The sequence below is a fragment of the Alligator mississippiensis genome, chromosome 4 (genome assembly GCF_030867095.1).
Source record: "Alligator mississippiensis isolate rAllMis1 chromosome 4, rAllMis1, whole genome shotgun sequence".
Lineage (NCBI taxonomy): Eukaryota > Metazoa > Chordata > Crocodylia > Alligatoridae > Alligator > Alligator mississippiensis.
This window is the reverse complement of record NC_081827.1, coordinates 212821155-212842075: the sequence shown is the minus strand read 5'-3', so window position 1 is coordinate 212842075 and position 20921 is coordinate 212821155. Positions and strand designations below refer to the sequence as shown.

Genomic DNA, 20921 nt, shown 5'->3' with positions numbered 1-20921 from the left:
ATACTAGGCACCAAAAGATACTAAAAGTTGGGATAATACTTGTTTTGTGGGAATGTGACAACCTACTTAGAGTTTTCAGAACACTACTGGCTATACCATCAGTCCTTTGACTTGCACATACTCTCAGGCAGAGGCAATGCTGCCAGTTACATGCTTTTAGAAGTCCTGGGACCCCAGAATGGGTCAACCTCTCCCCCCCCAACATCCTAGTACCCCATGCCTTGGGATGTCTAAAAACGTCATGTTTATTGTGGCTCCCTGGTGAACCCTCATTTAAAAATGCTTTGCCCTCTAGTCCATGCAGGGAGAATGGCTACTGGGCTTGGGGGTTGCCAAGTTCTCAGTAGGGGGAGCCACTCCTCCTACAATCTATTTTTGGCATTAGAACTGGAGCTGTACCAGTCCTGATGTCAACCCCACTTTCCATTCTGATTGTCAACATCAGCAGATAGGTGGCTGTGTGAGGTGACGGAGGGAGCACTGCACCTTAGGATGCTGAAAGGACCTAGAAAAGATTCATGACCCAATGTGCGACATACCACACATTCAACTTAAAGTCTCATAGAAACAGTTATTAAAGTGTTCTACATTTTTCAAGCAACACCATTGTAGCTGGTTGATACTTTTGTGGCTGGTTGGCCTTTTTTTTTCCATGCTGTAATTATTTAAATTGTGTAGCATGTCTAAATTTATTGTGCAATTAACCAATTAGCTGCAAGATAAATGTAATGTGCATCATGGGATTTAGAAAGCAACACAAGTTTGTCTTCGCTCTGTGAATGCTACAATAGAGACTGAATTCCCTTTTTTTTTTTTTTTTTGCGTACCTGAGGAAGAATCACTATTTGGTCTTAGAGAGTTTTTTTGTTTTATGGCAAATAAGCAGTTTAAATTTTTCAATTAAGATTATCCTCTGCCAGTCCATCTCACCAAGGTGATGCCTTTGCAGAAGTGAACAGTGATTTGTTTCACTCTAGTAGTTTGTTATATGAAACATTTTGGAACACTTCTGGCATTCACATTTTAATTCTACTGACTTATTCCCACATTGTCCAGATACAATAACTATATATACTTTAAATTACAACTGTCATTGTTTATTACTGTTTTGGCTACATTCTCTACAATTTCAGCAGCATCTGAGAGACAGTTAATGTATCTTTATGTACAATGAAAAACAAAAATGGCTTGCAACATCAGGAACAAGAGCCACAGTTTGACTGTACAATATTAAATGAAAACCTGTGGTAATACAGCCTCCTTTTTCTGCAACATGGACAAAATTACAGATAGGTATTCAGCAACATGAATGTGACAGTAAAAAGAATAATGAATGGGGGGAGAGAGAGATAAAGCATTCTGAAAAATAAGTTTCTACCAGACAAGGCAGTTAGAAAATGTTTCACATTTTAAAATATCTGTACAAGCCACAAGAAACATTTCCTTGTTGATAGGAACTTCCAGAAATAGAGAATAACCATGAACAACTTCTACAGCTAGTATCAATGTGCTCTACAGGTTGAGAGCACAAGAAACTGACTTAAGGAACTGTACTGTATATGTCCAACACAGATCTGTTTTACATGCCTTGATTGTTTATGAATTATCTACTTTTAATCTCTCTAACGTACAGTTGACTTGCACCTTAAGGAGGTCATTTGATTCTTTTGCAAAAGTAAAAGCAACATCATTTAGCAGCAATTAAAAGCGCCTTCAAGGAGACTTAAAAAAAATACAATATCCAATTAGAAAAAGCCATACTTTAAACATTTGTACAGGAGTAAGTTGCTGAAATTTAATAACTGAAAATATGACATCTGTACAACAATTTACAACAGAGCTAGAAGGGAATTTATCATTATCCTGCATAGAACATTATACATGACCTATCTGCATTTGGTTTCATACTGTCATTTGCTTTTATCGCAAAGCCTGGAAACTTGTCACAAGTTTTGCAATGCTGCAAGCATCAGGAATTCAAAGAATTGAGCTGATTTGAAAATCAGCTAGTTATCTGAGAAATAATGTATCAGGAATCATATCTGAGCTTTCAAATCTATATTCATTAAAACAAGTACAATGTTTTTCTTTTTTTTTTTTTCTTGAGGTACAGCCTTTTACAAGCCTGCATAGCCAAACAAAATATTATACCTTTGTCTGAACAGCCTAATACAGATCTAACTCACTTCTTACTTTGGTTTCAAAGATGAACCACTTAGAAAGCAGGTGTTGTTTTGGGTTATGTCCAGGCACTGAACTTTACCCTGCATGTTCAAATTTGTCCATTACTTTTCTTCTTTAGTTAAATAATGAAAAACTACCCTTCATGTTAGAACTCTCCAGTATCAACCAAATGTACTTTAAGTATTAAAAAGATTATTTACAATGTTCCCCAGAAAAAAACTAAAAACCTTTTCTTCACTCTTAAACACAAAACACCTGTTTGTATGCAACAGGCAGTGTCATCCTTCAATGTTTAAAGGTAACACTCTGAAGGGTACATTTTTTCACAGTCCATGATCCATTCTCATCATATAAATGACACTATGAAGGACCTCAGTCTAATAACACAGTTATCAAACTTGTCCCATATAAAAACACTCAAATGCTTTCAAGCTAAAGTCTGCATCTGAAAACTACACAGAGATATCATGCCAGCCCTCATTTGGAGAAATTTCAGTATGAAATAATGCTTGAAGTAGGTGGTGTAGGGGATGCTGCTAGCCCAGTCATATGCAAATTTCCTGAAGAATTTGATCTTCTCATGTGAGGGAGGAGATAAGGGTCATTAGCCAGCTGGTGGACATCAAATCGATCTTCTTTGCGGTATGCTAAACAGCGTCTGATAAAGGCCTAGGAAAGACAGGTAAAAAGTGACTATACTCTTACAAACAAACAAAACAAACAATGAATTCTGTCTGCTAGTCAGTTCTTCTTCCAGGTGAGTTAACACGATCTCAAAATCATTCTAATTATCAGCTCAGACCCTAAATACACGTTATTTTTATGAGGCAGCAACAGCTAATGGGGCTGCCTGCAAGCTGTCTATGATATCAAGGGCAGTCTCTCTCACCTGATCAGGCCCTACAGCAGGGGTGGGCAAAATGCGGCCTGGGGGCTGGATGCGGCCCACCAGGCCATTCTATCCAGCCCACGGAGCCCCTAAAAAATTTAGGAAATTAACATTTATCTGCCCTGGGCTGCCTGTCACGAGGCCCTCGATGGCTTGCTGAAACTCAGTAAGTGGCCCTCTGCCCAAAATAATTGCCTGCCCCTGCCATACAGCTACTCAAGCCTCATCTGCTGACCAGTGGCAATGGCGGATGGAGCTAACCTGCAAGCTGGTCCCTGCAGGACTCCCTGACAGCTCCTTAGCTGCAGGACCACGCAGAATACTGTGCAATACAGAGAAACCTGTACGAACGTTAACATTTGTTGCAGAAGTTTCCCACAACAGAAGTTGCTGTTTGAAAAAGTAACTTGTGTCACAGATCTGCCATTTTTGTGATGGATTGGCCTTTTTTTTATACGACAGTGAATGTATGGACCCTTGCAATACACATTATTTTAACATGAGAGAGCACGATGAATGTAATAAATATCTGGCCTCAGTGAGACAAGGTAATGAGCAATCAACTAGCAGGCCCCCAGAAATCTGTACCCTCTCAAGGTCAATCCTATGACTTCCTTTTCCAAACATCTACAGTGGTTTACAATTCTACTGTTCACCTTTATTCTTGGCCTACACTAGTGATTCTACAATATTAATAAGTATGTAGTTGATTGATGTGTCAACCTATAACAGCAAATCTAAGGTTACTTTAAACATTAATCTTCAAAAATATAATGAATAGACAGAAACAAAGTGGAATCCACATTTACACAAAAACAAATCAGCATCCTTAAATCACAAAAAAGACACTGCAAATGTCACCTAAAAATGATGACCAAATAGCAGAAACAAATGAAAAAGGATTGAAAAGATGGAGCAAAAATGTACCAGGTATGCAAGCTAATGAGTTTGGTATAATCAGATGCTTATTCTTCCATTCAGTGCTGCTTGAAAAGTTTGGTTTTTTTCCAAAGATCTAATGATATTCTCTGAGGATAAAGATAGCTATAGCAGTGTCCCTGAAATTCAGGAGCAGGACCAAGATAGAACCTCCAGAGGGCTCTGCAATGATGACATGACTGTCATCATCTGACACTGACAAAGACTATTGAGCCCCAAATCCAGTATATCCTTTTCAGAGAATCAGATGGTAAATAAGAAGTGAGCAGAAGGTAGGTAACATTTTTAGAATGTAAAGATGTCTAACTTTGGTCTGCGGAACCTGAAGAAAAATCTGTTGTAAATCAGAGACGGGAGGAGAACCCAAGTGTATTACTGTATGCTAGTCACTCCTCTAATTTAATAAACTTTTTTTTTTTTTTTTTTTTTTTTTTTTATATTTTTGTCTAATCATGACAGAAGCTAGTAAAATTTTAAATTTAGATAATACTGGATGTCATGTTCATTAGAAATGTCTAATGCTACTGTGTTCCCCCCCCACCCCCCAGCAAAAAAAAAAAGCCCCAACAAAACCAGGTACTTGCACAAACTACCTTTTCAACAAAATCACAGGCTCTGTTCATTTTATCATTTGCTATCAGCTCTGAGCATTTTTCTTTACCTTCAGAATTTTAAATACTGCGACACTAGCTGGCTTACATCTGGGTCTCTAGATTTAGTATCAATCCTTCTGCAATGCCAGTTCCTACTGCTAGTTTCCTAGTCAAATGCCCAGCACTAGCTACTTGCACAGCAAGCAAAAACACAAATTTCCTCAGCCTTGTGGGGGCTAAAGCTTTGACAGTTACTGATGAGAAATCCCACCTACTAGTGCCACAGAATTAATTAACACACCAGGAACATAATAATTAGTATTTAATTAAAAAATAAACTATGGTAAGACTAGGGCAGAAGGAACCTCCTTTTCCTGGTAAAGCAATTCAGTCTTTTGCCTTTTTTCCCAAAATAAAAAATGAAGATCAAAGAAAAATATTCAATGTTAAGTTACAGGGAAACTAGACCTTCACATTGTAGTCCCATCAGAATTTACTATAGCTATTACACATGCAATAAAATACAGATCTTTATAAAAAGAGTGAGTTACTTTCTACTGGAAAATAAAGGGAAAAATCCCATTTATTTGTTAATATTTTAGTATTAAGCAGCTCTTGAGCATTTTACTTGCCTTTTTTAAAGATCAATTAATTGTCGAATAGTTTACAAGTTCCTTGGGAAAGGGGTTTGTTTTTAGACTCTTTGCCTTAATGTTTCTGCGTTGCCATAAGTGCATGTCTTTTTTAAAATAAGTGACAGAAAATTATTTTAAAGTGGAATTTGCACGCTAAAAACTACTAAAATGTTATTCTAGGTTCCATATTTATTGTTCCTCCACGCTTTTCACACCAAAATTTTAGATTATAAAGATTTTTTTTTCCAGCTGGTTTGGTCTGGTCTGTAAATCTGAAAGTTAAGCAGGCTTCTTGCTGGTTCCTAGTATTTGCACCAGAATGTGTCTACAAGTCCAAATTCCAAATGTAGAAAAGTTCTAAATGTAGAAATCTCTATCCCACATACCTTATAGCAGATTAAATATTTTGATATTCTTGTCCCTTGAGCCATCATCAAGCTACTCTCCTAAGAAATTAATTTCTAAAAACCAACCCTGAGTTAGCATGCCAAGTGTGCTATGAATTTTAAAGGGACCACTAGTACAAGGAACATTTTTCAGGTACATTTATTTCAGAAATCAAGCTGCTTCTTCAGACTAAGTAGGGCTCTACTCAACTTGGAGGCAGCTGGCCAATTTCACTAGCAGGCTGCAGAGCCAGCCACCATTTTTATCATGACAGAAGCCTGCCTCCCCCTCAATTGGCCAAGGATCCCTAGTGGCTCTGCCCTTCACTGTTGATTGGTTGTGAGGGCTGTCCACCATGCAGCCCTGCCCCTCGTTGCCGACTGGTGGAAAGGGCTGGGGCTGTATGATAGGCAGCCCTCTCAGCCAATCAGTGGTAAGGGGCAGAGGCAACAGCCACCTGCGACTCCCTTCATGCAGAGAACTCCCCATCCCCACACCCCATCTCGGCAGCAGGCTGCACAGCTGGGCCACAGAAGCCATGAGGACTGTTGTCTCCCTTTGGGGAACCAGCATTTTATTTTCAGTAAGTTTTTGTTGTTGTGGATTTCACAGGCAATGCAAGATTTTGCAATTTCTGCAAAATCCGCAAAAATTGTGATTTGAGGTCCCTACTGATAAGACGAGACAATTTAAACATTCACTATTTTCAGAAGCAGGTTGTATTTTTAATGAAAAGTCTTCATTAGATGTCCCTATGAAGCAACAAGACCAACACAAGCAGGGTAATTCCAGCGAAAAAGAAAAGTAGATGGCATTTGAGGCATTTTTGAGTGGTTGTTTGAAGTAGTCTGGAATCCTTTAGAGTGTAGCTGCAAAGAGATCAAGTCAGTTTTGCCAATGCATAATTTTTTACGACCTGACTTTGGGTAAATCTTAAAAGAAATAATTAAATGAAAGAGAATTACCAAAGATACTTGTCCATCATATTTTTCCACATGAGTAGGGATCTCCTTAAATCATATCAGAAGTGCCCCCCCACAGCAGCTCCTTCCATGTTTTTCATTTTGCTGTTTGCCCCTTTCTGCTCCCCGCCTCAATGGGAGGAGGGGCCCCGCCAGCCAGGCTGTTTGCTACTGACTGCTAGGGAAGCGAAAACCTCACTGCTGATCAGCAGCGAACTGCCCAGCTGGCAGGACTCCTCTGCCAATCGGGCTGGAGGAGGGAGGTGTGCCTGAATGAAAAACATTAAAGGAGCTGTTGTGGGAGCACTTCCAGTGCGATTTATGGAGATCCTTACATATTAGATACCCCTATATTAGTGAGAATTTTATTTACTTCTTTGGAAGCAAGGGGTACTCTAAAAACAATACATTCAATATTTACTTCATGCTACTTAGAGATCCTACAAAATATTACCTTGGCTTCATTGCTTACGACAGGTTTAACTGGGAACTGGACTTCTGTGGCTTTTAATATTGTGTTTTCCTGTAGGATATCTTGTTGTGATTGATTATGACCAAATGGCTGAAAAATAAATTCAGATAAATGTCTTCATGAAAGCTGTCCAAGTATCTCAATTTCACGCTATATTAAATTGTCTAAGTGCTAACAAAAATACCTACTAATCCTTCACTAAAATGCTATTTTATGTCAGGCACAATTATTTGTTTCTTTACCTCCTGCAGGACAAACTAAACAAGCACAAGGCATTTTCCATAGAGATTAAGCTTTTTATTACTACAATCTTATGGTCCATAGGGGGAAAGCAAATAGACAAACTTATACTAAAATTCAGAAAGGTTTTTTCTTACCTTTCTGCCATAAAGACACTGGAAAAAGATGACTCCAACAGACCATACATCAACCTTATTAGAAATCTTTGGTGGCTCTTTGCCAACTACAAAACACTCTGGAGGCAAATACCTGAAGAAAATAAAACCCAAACTCTAGTCTCTGCAAGTAGGTAGGCCAGAAAACATGCATTCAACTGAAGTCATAGAACTCAGTTCTATGATACTGACATCCGTTTATTTCCCCACCCCCCCACAACCAAGACTAATGTTGCAGTTGTCTTCAGGGTCAGACAGAGAACAGGGCTAACCATTATAGGAAGACAGTTCTAATTTCAGAATGTAAAATTAACATGAAGTATAAGAGACTCAAATCCATTACCTCAACTACTGGAATTCCTGGGAGTGCAGAGGCTGCAGTGGAGAGGTTGGGTAGGGGGTAGAGGCTGGGGGGGGCAGGGAGGGAAACAGGCAGCAGCTGTGGTTCTGGCTCTAACCTGGGGTTGGGGCTGGAACTACTGCAGCAGCTGCCTTCCCCACTCTGGTTTGTACTCAATTCCAAGATGAGAAGCTCCCTGCCCCTCCTCTCCTCCCTGCATATTAAATGGAGGGGGTGGGGTGGCGGGGGTGGAAACGGACCTTGTCTTGGAATTGAGTGAATGAGGCATATGTGGGCTGATGGCTTCCTTGGAGACTGAGAGAAGTATGAACCAACTTGTATGGTAGGGATGAAAACAGAAATATAGGAACTGCAGTACTAAAAGGAATCAAAGATCCACCTAGTTCAGTATTGTATCTCACTAAATTAATTCCTGTTATCATTCTGTGACATTTTGCAATACTGAGATTCACACGGTAAATGCTGCATTAAAATGTTTTCCCTTGCATCCATTTTATTTTCAAATGCTTTTAGCCCTAGATATCTCAGTAGAACTATTTTTATATGAGCATCCCTGGCATCTGATGAGGATAGACAATTTCAACAACTTTCTCCAAAATTAAAATTACCAGTAAGTTCCTGCCCCTTGTGAAGTCAAGTCCATTCCATCCACACCATAGCTATCATCATCCATTATTTTAGACAGCCCAAAATCAGTGATTTTTATTTCTCCACATGCTGTTCCATCTACCAGAAGAATATTACCTAATAAGAAAGAAAAATTATAAATATGGAAATCTAGCATTAGAAGAAAACTAAATAAGTACAATTTCAGTAGTCTGGTATAATGAGTGGGTAAAGGCAACTTTACAACCCTCCACTTTGCCCCTTTCACCCTCAAATCTGGAGTCATTCTGACCCTTAGCAAAATTTAGAGCAGTCTCTGAGATGGTTTCCACCTGGAATGCACCTAGATTCCCCCAGTCAGGACCAACTGGTTATCTGGGAAACACTAGAGCACAGTCACACTCAGGGTATGATGATCTTTTCCATCTATGGTATGCTGGCTTTAAGGTCCCTATATGCCACCAGGACTGTGAAAAAATTGGTGGTAGAACCAAGGATTTTACCCAGGGTTTTAAGCTGTACAGTGTATTTATCACTTATATTTGTTCTTTCGCTATTATACTTTTATTGTGCAAGCTGTTCTTTTTATGTTCTTTAATTTTTTGGGAAAAGAATCTTATATTGCATTAACAATTACATTCTGAATTGTTATATGATAATCTTGACCTGCACAGAAATGCACATGTATTAGATTGTTCCACCATACCTGAAACAAATCCATATTAATAAAGTTTTACTAAGTGTCTTAAGGAATTTTATCAATGTAAGATGCATAAAAGGAGTAGAAAATCACATACATTTGTTTGTCAAATGCAGACCCAGAACAGAAAATGGTACAGATCTTTAGATTGTTTGGTTAATATAGTACTCATTTCTATTTACTCTGTGATTAATCATTGTTGGAAAACTACATTAATAGACCACGATTTACGGAGAGTTGAAGGAACTTGGTTATTATCACGAATGCAAGAAGGCGTCAGAAAACAGCATAGAAGAAGAGGTTGCAGCAAGAGGAAGGTTAATTACACAGGGACTTATGTATGATGTCGAGGGCGAGAGAGAGAGAGAGAGAGAGAGAGAGAGAGAGAGAGAAGGGGAATTTTATGCTCCATCAACATCACACCCTCTGCCATGCCACATGCGTCTGGCAGGAGGTAGAGTATATGGGACAGGCATAAAATTCCTCTGATTCAAAATATGGTATTGTGGGGCTGCCCCAACCCAATCCTAAGGATAGGGCAGGGGAGATATCTGTCCCAATCCCAGGACTGTCCCCTTAGTCACTGAAAAGTTCCAGACTGGGTCTGTCTAGGGCTAGGTTCAATAATCAGTTGATTGTCAGGACTGGCCATGCAGATCCCCAGGACTACCCAGCTGCCTGTTTTAGAAATCACAGAGCCTCTCCCCCATTCCATGGTCTCTGTGCCCTGGCCTACAAATCACTGGTACATATCCCAGCTCCCTGGAAATCTACTTTTTAAAATGCCTTACCCAGGGGAGTTGCCCACAGGGACTGCTAGGCAAGGCAGGAAAGGCTGCTAGATGCAAGTGTTGTGTGCAAGTGTTATCTGTAAGTGTTCCCACTAGGGAGCCTCGCAACTGGTGCATCTCCCAGACAACCAATTTTTGGCATGGGAAGCTGGGCAGCCCTTGTCCCAGTGCTGTCCCCCATGCCCATGCTAATCCTGTTCAATTTATGGCACCATAAAAAAAAAGCCATAAAGTTCCACATTTTGTATGGATTAAATCTGTGCCTAGTTTGCCACTTACAGTGCCATAATTTGGCTGAACATGTAGCGCTTTTTCTGGTGTGCTTAACAGGTTAATCACACCATAAGCATAACATGTGCCAGTGGCCTAGGAGCTAGAACTCAATGTAAAGGAGATGGATTGCCAACGAAAATTGCAAGTAGGTAAAAAAAGATGTAAGCAGAGAAAGAAAATATTTTTCAGAACTGACTAGAGGAGAATGAAACAACCAATTATGTATTATCTTTACATTTCTAAAAATATGGTTCCATCACAAGTTCTGGGAACTTATCCCATAGGATAAAGGACTAAATTTAGTCCTTTTGCATCAGTCTGTGATCTTATGAGTGAGGCAAGAGATAACCAATGAAAAGACTAAAGGATTTAGCAACAGAACGCAGAGAAGATGCCAGATTTTGGAGGAATTCTAAATGAAAGGACAGGTAGAAGTTAATGAGATTTTTCAACATGAATTACAAATAACATATAAGAACAAGATTATTTGTAATTCCAACTGTAGCATTTCTCATTTACCTGGTTTAAGATCATAGTGTATAATAGGGGGCTTGATCTCATTGAGATACCGTAGTGCATTTACTATTTGCATTACAATGGACCGAGCTTCCTTCTCTGACATTAATTTATGTTGCTTGAGATAGAAATCCAAGTCATTGCCTTCACAGTATTCTAACACTGTACAAAACCTAGAGTAAAAATTCAGATAGAGTTAGATAAAACAGATTACAAACTGCTATCTAATTGCACAATCATTTGCAATCAAATAATTGCATAACGAAAAAATAAGTGAAGTCTGATGCTGACAAGTTTAACAAATTCACATACATGAATATCTGCAAACCTAATTATGCATAAAAGGATCTAGGCATACCAATTATTTTATAAAAACTCATATTAGTAGTCAAAGCATTTTTGTTTAAAAGAAAAAAAATCCCAAAATACTAAAAAGGCCAAGTAAATCTTTCCTTCTTGTATACTTAGATGAGTTTCTTGATAAAAATACATGTTTAATTGCTTAAGGTAAAATCCTGCATTGTGGCTGTTAGTAACTGCAGCCCAGAGGAAGAGCTGCATGATGGTATTGATGGAATCTCCAAGTCTTGGGATGCGCTGTGTGCTGGAAGGGCTCCCGGAATAATTTAACCCTAGTGGCCTACCTGCATTACAACAGCCTTCCTGAGGTACTGATTATAGCTCTGCCTTGAATCAGCATACCACTAGCTACCAGAGGCCAAAACTGATGTTGTAGCATGGGGTTCATCATCCAAAAGTCCATGGGCTGAATCCAGACCAGGAGGAAGTCTGATCCAGCACTCAAATGTCCAATGTGGCATAGTAGAAATCAGCAGCATGAAGCTGCACTGTGCATCATCTCCTTTAGAGTACTCCCCTCCACTGAGGAGCCTGAATCTCTGCCATATCTGTGCTTACACTCACTGCAGGGGGTCTGGGAATCAGTGGAAAGGGTAAGCATAGTTGCTGGAGGTGGGAGGGGAGGAAGAGGAAGGGGAACACAGGCTTGCACTACAGGCAAAATGGTTGCTGACCTAGCATGTCCTTTATCAAGGCAAGAGAGTCTTCAGAAGATAGATAGCCTTCTGGTTGTCTTAGACAAAGCCTGCATCTATTTAGGACACTTTTAAGAAAGTTCCAGTCCCCTTATCTGAAGTAAAAATAATCCAGAATAGGAATTCAGAGGATATCTGAGAGTCAATACAGTCACCATTTCAAAAAACAAATATTTGACAAGTTTGGAAATCGGTGTAATTTTAAATACTTACGTATCTGTATCCAAAGAGAAGTAGTCATATAGTTTAACTATTCTGGGATGATCCAGTTCTTTGTGTATTCTATACTCTCGGCAGGCATGTCTAAAAAGACAATATATTAACTTTTCATGATCAATAGACTACTGTTCAATTTACCATAAGAACCATAAATCATTAATATTTACTTGTGGTAGTTTTCTTTCTTCTCGTCTCTCCAGCTTTTGTTAAGTTGGTGAATCTTCACAGCAGCATATCTTTGTTCATAAAGATCAAAAGCCTTAAAAGAGCAAAAGAGAAAATGGACAGTTACAACCAAAGGTAATTAAAACACAACAAATAAAAAGGTACAAATGTAGCACATGATCCACAGATCTAAATAAGAACTGTAAGCAAAATGAAACTATAGAGATGTGTCACTACAATATTATATACTGTTAAAGAAATTTTGACAATCATGAAGAGTGGATTAATTTGAAGTGTAAAAATGATATATTTTTCAAGTAACAATATAACACCACATACAGTTTAGAGAGATGGTGTTCTATTAAGTTATCATTATCATTGACAATTTCTACTTTCCTTAGTACTTCCTGAAAGCTTCTACCAATTTTACATTAAGAAAAATATATGATTAATATACAGTAAAACTATGACAAAAGGTAATATCTATATTTGCTTTTAATAAAAACTGTACTTCACTGCCATGTATCACCTTCTATTGGCTGCATTTCATATTTTGTACTGCAAATTCCTAATTATGCAAACTGTTGCATTTTTAGTGCATTTATCAAGTCTCCAGTCACAAACCCAACTCCTTCACTGTTTAACAACAAAACGCTTCATATTGGTTATATTAGTTTGAAGTGCAGTGATGCTTTTTCCCCACATATTAAGGAGTTTTCCCAGGTAATGTTTAAGAATACTACCATATTAAAATCCTCCTGGCTCATTTAAGACTAAAGCTAACCAAATTAAGTACAAAAAACTTATGTGGCTATGAAATATTACACTGCAGGCCCAAATCCACATTACCTTGTATACCTCACTGAAGCCACCTCGCCCAAGTAAGTGCAGTAACAAATACCGTTCATTTAGCGTAGGATGATCTTTGAACCTTAAAAGAAAAGTAAGAAGTTGTCAAGTAATTTTGTGGAGATATAGGAGTAGGCCTTGAAATCTGGTCCCTTCAAATCTTTGTAATTTTTTAAGTCCTGTTTATCTAGATGTCTTTGAAAACTTTCAGAATTCCTTTAATACTTCCTGTCCAACAGTTCATTCTTTGTCCCAGAATGTAGGAACACAGCATGCAATTTAACTAGGCATTACTTTATTACCTCATATCTGGATACCAGACAAAATAGTTTGTCCAGTGCAGGCCATCTTTTCTTTCTAATGTGTACCCTCATGTAGAAGGATGGCTTCAGTTTCCAATCCCAATAGCTTGGCTGAGTACCTTTGTTGGGACCCCCTTCTCTTACAAGGGGAGGAGCCGTCTCCTCACTGTACCAGGCATGGGAAACCCTAGTTCCATGCTTTGCCTTCCTGAGGAGATAACTTCTGACCCATTTCCAATTCTAGTCTATCAGGAAACTGTACAACTGCTGGACTGTTAACTCTACTGGGCACCTACAACAAAATGCATTTTACAATCTAACCTACACGAGGCAAAGGTTTTTGGACCAACTATACAGTTAGTTGACAAGCTTTTGGGACCACAACTGTCCTTCCTCAGGCATGGGGGAAGAGGCAAACAGCTTGAGCTAAACAGAGAACAGAACAAAACAATATACTCTATGTCAGTGGTCACCAGCCAGTCTATCGTGGAGCCTCTGACAGTTGATCTCAGTCTGTAAGAGGCTCCATGATCGGGAGCAGCAGGACGCACATGGGAGGGCTGAGCTATGCCCTCTGCTGCCCGGGCTGGGCTGGGCGAGTAGGGTCAGAGCCTGGGTGGCTTGTCCGAGAGATGGGGGGAACCCGGGGGGGGGGGGGGGGGGCAGAAGATCCTGGGGTGCCAAAAAGTGATCTTCACTATAAAAAGGTTGGAGACCACTGCTCCATGTAAATGAAAAGAGCCTGCTTAAGGAATGGAGGAGAACTGAAGAATAAGGAGCAGCAAGACACTTTCATGAATGGCTAAAGACAGAAAGAACTGCAGTAGAATAGGTAATCTAAGCAGTACGTAGAGTTAAAATGAATTTGCAGCCATGATGGTCCAAGAATTCCGCTAATCTAACTAGTGGAAGAGCAAGACCTTCAAAAAAGGAAAAAATCATTATTACTGGTGGAATATAGAGATAAGTAACGAGTCATAACACCATCAACTATGTCTAGTCCATATTTTTACTGTCCAGTAAGGTTATGAATTTCTGTTCTCAGGCCTGTCTTCTGAAATTATTTCATAGACTTCCCTTGAGCCTGAGGACTGTGAAGGCAGAAAGGGAATGTGTTGGGCTATACAAAAAATGTTCTCTTACAAGCGTTTGTGCATCTCTTTTGCGAGAGTTCATTCCAGGTGCATAGCCTTTGTCTAGTTTCAACCACAAAGTTTCTATGAGGGCATCAGGTGCACTAGATGAGATGCACCACATTCTGCAACAGGCGCACATAGGATCTGTAGATTAAGATGGTTTCATTGTGGGGAGGTGTTGATTGTAGAGATGTGTTTATAGATTTTGCCTCTATTGATAAGGCAGGGTTGTGTCATTTGGTGTTTATGGATCAGAAGTGAGTTTGCTTTCTATGATGAGTTGGGCCAGACTTGATGTTTGTTTGAAGGCTAGGAAGAGGTAATGGGGGTGCTGGGAATATTTCCATTCCTTTAAGCAGTAGGTTTCATATGTAATCCATGTGCTTTTTCTCTATCTGCTATTTAGCCCAAGCTGTCTGCCTCTTCCCTAGACCAGATGAAGGGCAGTGTGTACCCAAAAGCTTGTCAGACTTCTCTCTCAATGATCTAGTTGGTCTAATAAAAAAAAGTGACACAAAACACAAAATTTAAATCCTAAACAAACTAAAGACTACTTTTCAATTTGAGCCCAAACTAAGCCTCCCTCCACAACTCTGAGGCTGCCAGTTCAGGGGGGAATTTGATCATCTTTCTGCCAATAAATGGCATTTCCTAAAGTTACATCTTTTTTCTTCAAAGTAGTAATATATACATATACTAGCCAATTGCCCATCAAGAATGATGAGCGGGCAGCGCAGGTGGGGACAGAGGCCTGCATCCAGCTTCCCCCCCCACACTTCGGGGCAGGGCCTGCCCTCCCTTTTCCCCATTCCACTGTGGGGCTGGGCCTGCCCCCCCCCACCCTCCCCACTGCTGTTTCGGAACTGGGCTGCCCCCTTTCCCCCCAGATGCCATTTCCAGGCTGGGCTCGGTGTGCCCCCCCAAACCGCCACTGTTGTGTGATATATGTGTGTGCATGTATCTCAATCGGCTATTTTAAATATGCAAATATTTTATATAAAATATTATATCTATATATAACACAATGGTGGCAGGGAGGGTTGCAGGGGGGCATATATATGTATTTTAAGTTTCCCGTTCTTCATACTCATTTTTATGGAATAGATTTTATGACCCTATTCATTCCACACACCCCTTCCCCCCAAATATTTTCAGGTTGTTCACCTACCTACTATCTACCATATAACCTTTATCATAGAGGCAGGCATAATATGGCCCGTAGGCCGGATCTGGTCCATCAGGCCATTCTATCTGGCCTGTGGGGCACCTACAAAGTTTAGAAAATTAATATTTATTTGCTCCAGGCTCCCTATCAAAGACGACAGGAGCCAGGGGCAGTAGGACCCAGGGGAAGCTGGTAGGAGTCAGGAGAAAGACTAGCTTGGCTCCGCTCCACTCCCAACCCCCACCCCACCTGGAAGTGTCTGCCTTCCGCAGCTTTCACTGCATGCAGCTGCTCCAGCACCATGTGGCCCCTGGCTGTATCACTGGACCATGGGAGCAAGGGTGTGCTGGTACCCCAGGGCCAGGAGTTTGGGGAGGGGCGGGGAAGGAATGGAATGGTATGTGCGTGCTCGTTAAAACCTCATACCCACCTACACCCCACATACTCGCACACACCCACATGCTCCTTTACCCCACACCCAACCACAGCCCTCCACAAACCTGCCACACCCCCAACAGTTTACAAGAGTAAGACTTGATTTTAAGCTATTATGTGATCACCTCTATGTGCACTACACAAACACATAAATCAGGACAAAAAGACTTTTTGAAATCAAATTAATGAATGTTGTAGATATTTGATTTTTAGAATATAATTTGGTATTTTTCTGGTTCTGAGATGGCAAAACCCCTTGCTGAAAGGAGTACTCCCGGGGGCAAGGGGAGGGACTTCTGGTGGCAAAAGTCAGGGGTTAGGGGGGTGGGACTTCCAGTCCCAAATTGGCTGCCGGGGGCGGGGAACCTGTCAAAGGGCGGTGCTACCCATGTGGCCCTCGACAGCTTGCCAAAAACTCTGTAAGCAGCCCTCTGCTTGAAATAATTGCCCACTCCTGCTTTACCAGACAATTACTAAGGACAAAGACGTTTCAGTATTTGGTTAAGACAAAGTTACTTTGCCTGAGAATTTCCAGAGTCAAACTCCCTAAATCCATCATGCTTTCTAAGATGGATGGGTATGCTTTCAGAAAGCATGCAATTCCCCCCCTTCCTTCCCCCACCTGAGATCAGTTGAGTAGAGAAGTTAAAACAGAAATCCATGCTTAGAATAATCCAGTAGGTATGCTTCTGGTATTTTCTATAGCTAGTGCTACGTTACTTCTTGGCTGTCTGTTCCCATAAAACAGAAATTTGGCAGTATGGGTCACAGAAATGTATGACTTCAATGTCAATTACTTGTTGTACCCAAAACAGAAGCACAAAGCAGCCCTGGTACTACAGCTACAAGGTAATTAAAGTTTTCTGTACTCTCCCAGGAAACAGCAACCATTTAAAAACATTACATATTAAATATTCATCTAACTGTATTACTGTTGGTTTTAAAACACTGGAAAATGATGAAGTTTGATGCAAGGCTTTGTTATATGCAACAGAGTAATAAATTAAAATTAAATGAATTAAATCTTTCAATTCAGAATGTCCTCTCACTGGTGACAACTTAATTTCATTCATTTAATCTAGCAAAGTTTAGCTATTTTGACCATGATAGCAGATTACCATACATGTTCAAATACTGAAAGAAACAGATGTATCGTACACAGATAACTTGGTAATTTGAGATACTTTCCCATACAGGATAAATATATAAACCACACTAACTCCTGCCCCCCAAATAGTACAGTATCATACAATTTCTGCCACTGAATTAAAATTCCACTGTCTTCATGCATTATTATTAGGTAAGTAGGTTACATTACAGGTTCTCCCATAAGTATTCTTTGTATGGGAGTTAGCTGGTTTTCGTTCTTCCACAGTTCAGGTCTGTGCCTTATCCCCCATATATTTTGTAAGCTCTTAGTATATTTACTGTATTATAATCACTTTTTAATTAAAAGTCAGACTAATTGAAAATAAGATGCATAAAAAAATGATTAAAGAAAGTTATGGCATATCCTCTTTCCTTCTAGATAAATGCAGTTTTTAAAAAATACAATAAGTCTTAAACACTCAGAAGCAAAAATCTAGTGTCTTACTGTGAATTATCTTCATTGTTTATTCTTTTTAGTTCTCGTATGTGAAGATTTCTAACTCTCTCCAGACGTTCAAGTTCTGCTTGTATTTCAGCTTCTTCCTGCAAATGAAAAGAATGAACCATAAAAGCTCAATTTGCTCCCTGTTTGAAAAGGATATTTTTACCCATATATCAATACAAGTGGTGATGGAGGAATGTTACATCATGAAATCCTGCTGAACTAGAAGTCAGAACTGCTTTTTTCATGTCTAAGAAATTCAAAGAGATAAGACAAACCTATTTCAAGTAACCTTTCCCTCCATGAAACCTGTAAGTGGTAGGATGCTCAGAGTTTTGTTCTGCACTGTAGGGATGCTATTCAAACTAAGAGGCAGCTGGTCTTGTACCTCAGTCAGAAAGAGAGATTACTTAGAAAGTGGCCTGAAAGGGACTCATAAGGTAGAAAAAAAATGAGATGTGCAGTTTTAAGATTTTGTACAAATCTACAACTTATGTTAAAATATTTTAATATATTTTGAAGCTCACATGTGAAACAAAGCAAGAAATAAAGATTGACTTCATCTGTTAATGAATAATTTATCAAAGAATTTTTGTAGTTTCAAAAAATTCTCCCATGTATGTATTAATAAGATCTCACCTGCAATATGTATGTTGCCAAAGACACAGGGGCCATATACAGATGAGTGTGGATGTGCAATATGTGATGCCACCGACCAGTCTGCGGTACCACACACCATGCATGTAGGCATTCCCTGTACTGCTACTTTGCAGCACAGAAGGTTTTCTTGACCCCAGGAGATTCAGGGATCAAAAAAACCCACACGAAAAAACCAGGGTGGTACATGTGGCAGCAGTGTGCGCTGCCCAAAAACAGAGTCTAGCTGGCTGGAGCCACACTCTAGCTTCTGGCCAGGCTCCCAGATGCAGAAGCATACAACTGCAGTTCCCTGAGGCCCCCAGGACAAGCTGCTGGGGCCAGTAACTGTGCTCCCCTGCTCCAGCTGGGGTAACCTGCTGTGTGCCAAAGCATGCATGACATAGGTGTTCCCCTAGGACAAGTAGCAGTAACACACCTTGTGCCATTGCTACTTGTCCCCAGAAAAATAAATATCTGCACTCATATAGACCTGCCCAGGGTGGGATTTTCAAAACCACCTGACTTAGAAGCACAGTCCCTAACTAACACAATACTTTAACCCCCACCCTCTGCCCTCCAAATACTTAGTCCAGGCACTTGCCTTTTACAGATATACTTTAAATAGTTACCCATTCTGTTTTATCTTGTAAACAAGGAAACATCTAATACTTTATTTACACTTGGTAAATACACTTGGTATTTATAGTTTAAATGGTTATATAATCTGTAAAAATGCTTCCTACAAGTTGAACATGAGTTAACAAGTTTAAATTCTAATTTAAACATGAAAAACTTTGCATATGCACAGCACCATCATTTTGTTACTATAGAGTTCTCAATGTACTACATCCTTTTTTTATTTTTTGGTATCCCAATTCAGTAATATTTTGATCATTCTTCAGATTAAAGTATTTGTAAATTATTTTAAAATAAACATTCCTAAAAAGAAGATTTAACTGTATAACACCTTTTAAAAAAAGGTTTATTACAAAAAATGTGGTAAAGTAGTCTTGATTTCTGTTCTTAAGTGACAACAAAAATTGTACTGTTATGCCCTGCCCTCCAACTTGCATATGAGTTGTAACCTTTAGATATATTAGAGTTGGCATGTACAGTATACAAGGCTGTTGTGTCTAACACAACCAAACAAAGCATGTGAAGGATTTCTGTGCAGCAATGCGAAGTGTTTTTAAATTACAGGTCCATACTGAAACAAAGGAAAATGAGATCTCAAAGCTTATGTATGTTAGCAGAGAACTAATGTAATAAAGCTGTGACTCAAGACAGATTTTAAAGAATTTGCTGGCAGAAGACAGATGAGCACATAGCTGTATTAAAATTAACCAGCCTGTAATTTTTGTTTTTCTGTATAAAATAGAAGACTCATTGTGAAAACATATTGAAAAGTATCCAGCACTGTGTTAACATTTTATTTCCTCTATAGACCAACTGCATTCACTTTATTGCTGTGCAATACAGCAAACAATTCTGTCAGGTTACTGAAAGCTATTGTTGCCACAAGCTGGACCTGAATGGAGACAGAGTTGGCAGCTCTACCCCAGAGGAAAAACCCAACAAGGGAACAGAATACATCACCTTGCCACTGCAAACTTTTACGGCAACACATTCAAGAGGCAAGAGGAATGTGATTATTGGTAAACTGATCAATGCTTGTTCAAACAAAAACATCTAACTCTGATAAAAAATTAAAAAACCCCAAACCTATCAGGGACTATTTTTTCATATTCTTCATATGGGCCAAGTATAGACAGTCAAAAAGCTCAAGGCTGAATCAATTCAATCATTGCAAGTTAAACTGCCCAGACTGAACTGATAAACAAGTGAACAGACATTCACTTCTGATTCCAGAAATGCTGCCACATGCCTGCAGTGGCCCAGGACACAAGCTAGGGAGGAGGAGAGGGGTGGTTTGTAGGGGAGGTGCAAAGCCCGAGGATGGCTGGGGGGGCTGTGAGTCAACTTGAATCTGGAGGGGATCTGGGACAGACGCTCAATAAACCGATTTAACCTAAATCAGTTAAGTCTGATGCTACATCCATCCTCCAGGTTTATGGTTTATTTTAAAATAGTTTCAGCCATTTTGAAAACAGTTTATAGGCACGGAAATTCTGTTGTGTTACATATTTGAACTGGTTTCTGATCATTTATATCAGTTTGCATGTAATTTCTGTCCCTACCCATGCTGTTTGTTACATATTTGTACTCTATATGGCTCTGCCATTAACACTTATATGTAAACTGAAACATTTTTGAAAGAATTATAACAATTCAGTTGATTTTTACAAATAAGAAAAGTTGAAATCTATCTACACACAAAAACGTAACAATTATGGAATTATTCTAGCTAAAGTGACACCCACTAAAAGAAGTGTTAGCTGAACTGGATAACTGGCACAAATTTAATTGTTACCTGAAACAAATTAAAGGAACATATTCCCAGTGGGTTTAAGACTCAGATGTATCAAAATAACTTTTTCCACCGACCTCGAGTCTCTTCTTATGATAGGCAGTAAAAACAAAGTCTATTTTAGATTCTCATTTTGAGAAAAAAGACCAAATCCCAAATATTCAACATCTGAAGATGATACAAAAGATTAATTTTTTGCTGACACAACTGGGTGGATTACTTGCTTCTCCAACT

At 39.4% G+C, this 20921-nt stretch overlaps 1 protein-coding gene across 1 annotated transcript in view; it reads right to left on the bottom strand.

Annotated features, from left to right (window-relative positions):
- Positions 1–1075: 1075 nt before the first annotated feature.
- Positions 1076–20921, bottom strand: part of TLK1 (tousled like kinase 1) — a 136005-nt gene continuing 116159 nt past the window's right edge. The window contains exons 13-21 of the mRNA XM_006265296.4: positions 17624–17721; positions 12992–13073; positions 12145–12236; positions 11972–12061; positions 10707–10876; positions 8426–8561; positions 7439–7550; positions 7044–7151; positions 1076–2853 (exon numbers count right to left, since the gene is read on the bottom strand). Coding sequence (XP_006265358.1) covers positions 2677–2853; positions 7044–7151; positions 7439–7550; positions 8426–8561; positions 10707–10876; positions 11972–12061; positions 12145–12236; positions 12992–13073; positions 17624–17721 — 1065 coding nt within the window. The 3' untranslated portion in view covers positions 1076–2676. The remainder of the gene's footprint in view (positions 2854–7043; positions 7152–7438; positions 7551–8425; positions 8562–10706; positions 10877–11971; positions 12062–12144; positions 12237–12991; positions 13074–17623; positions 17722–20921) is intronic.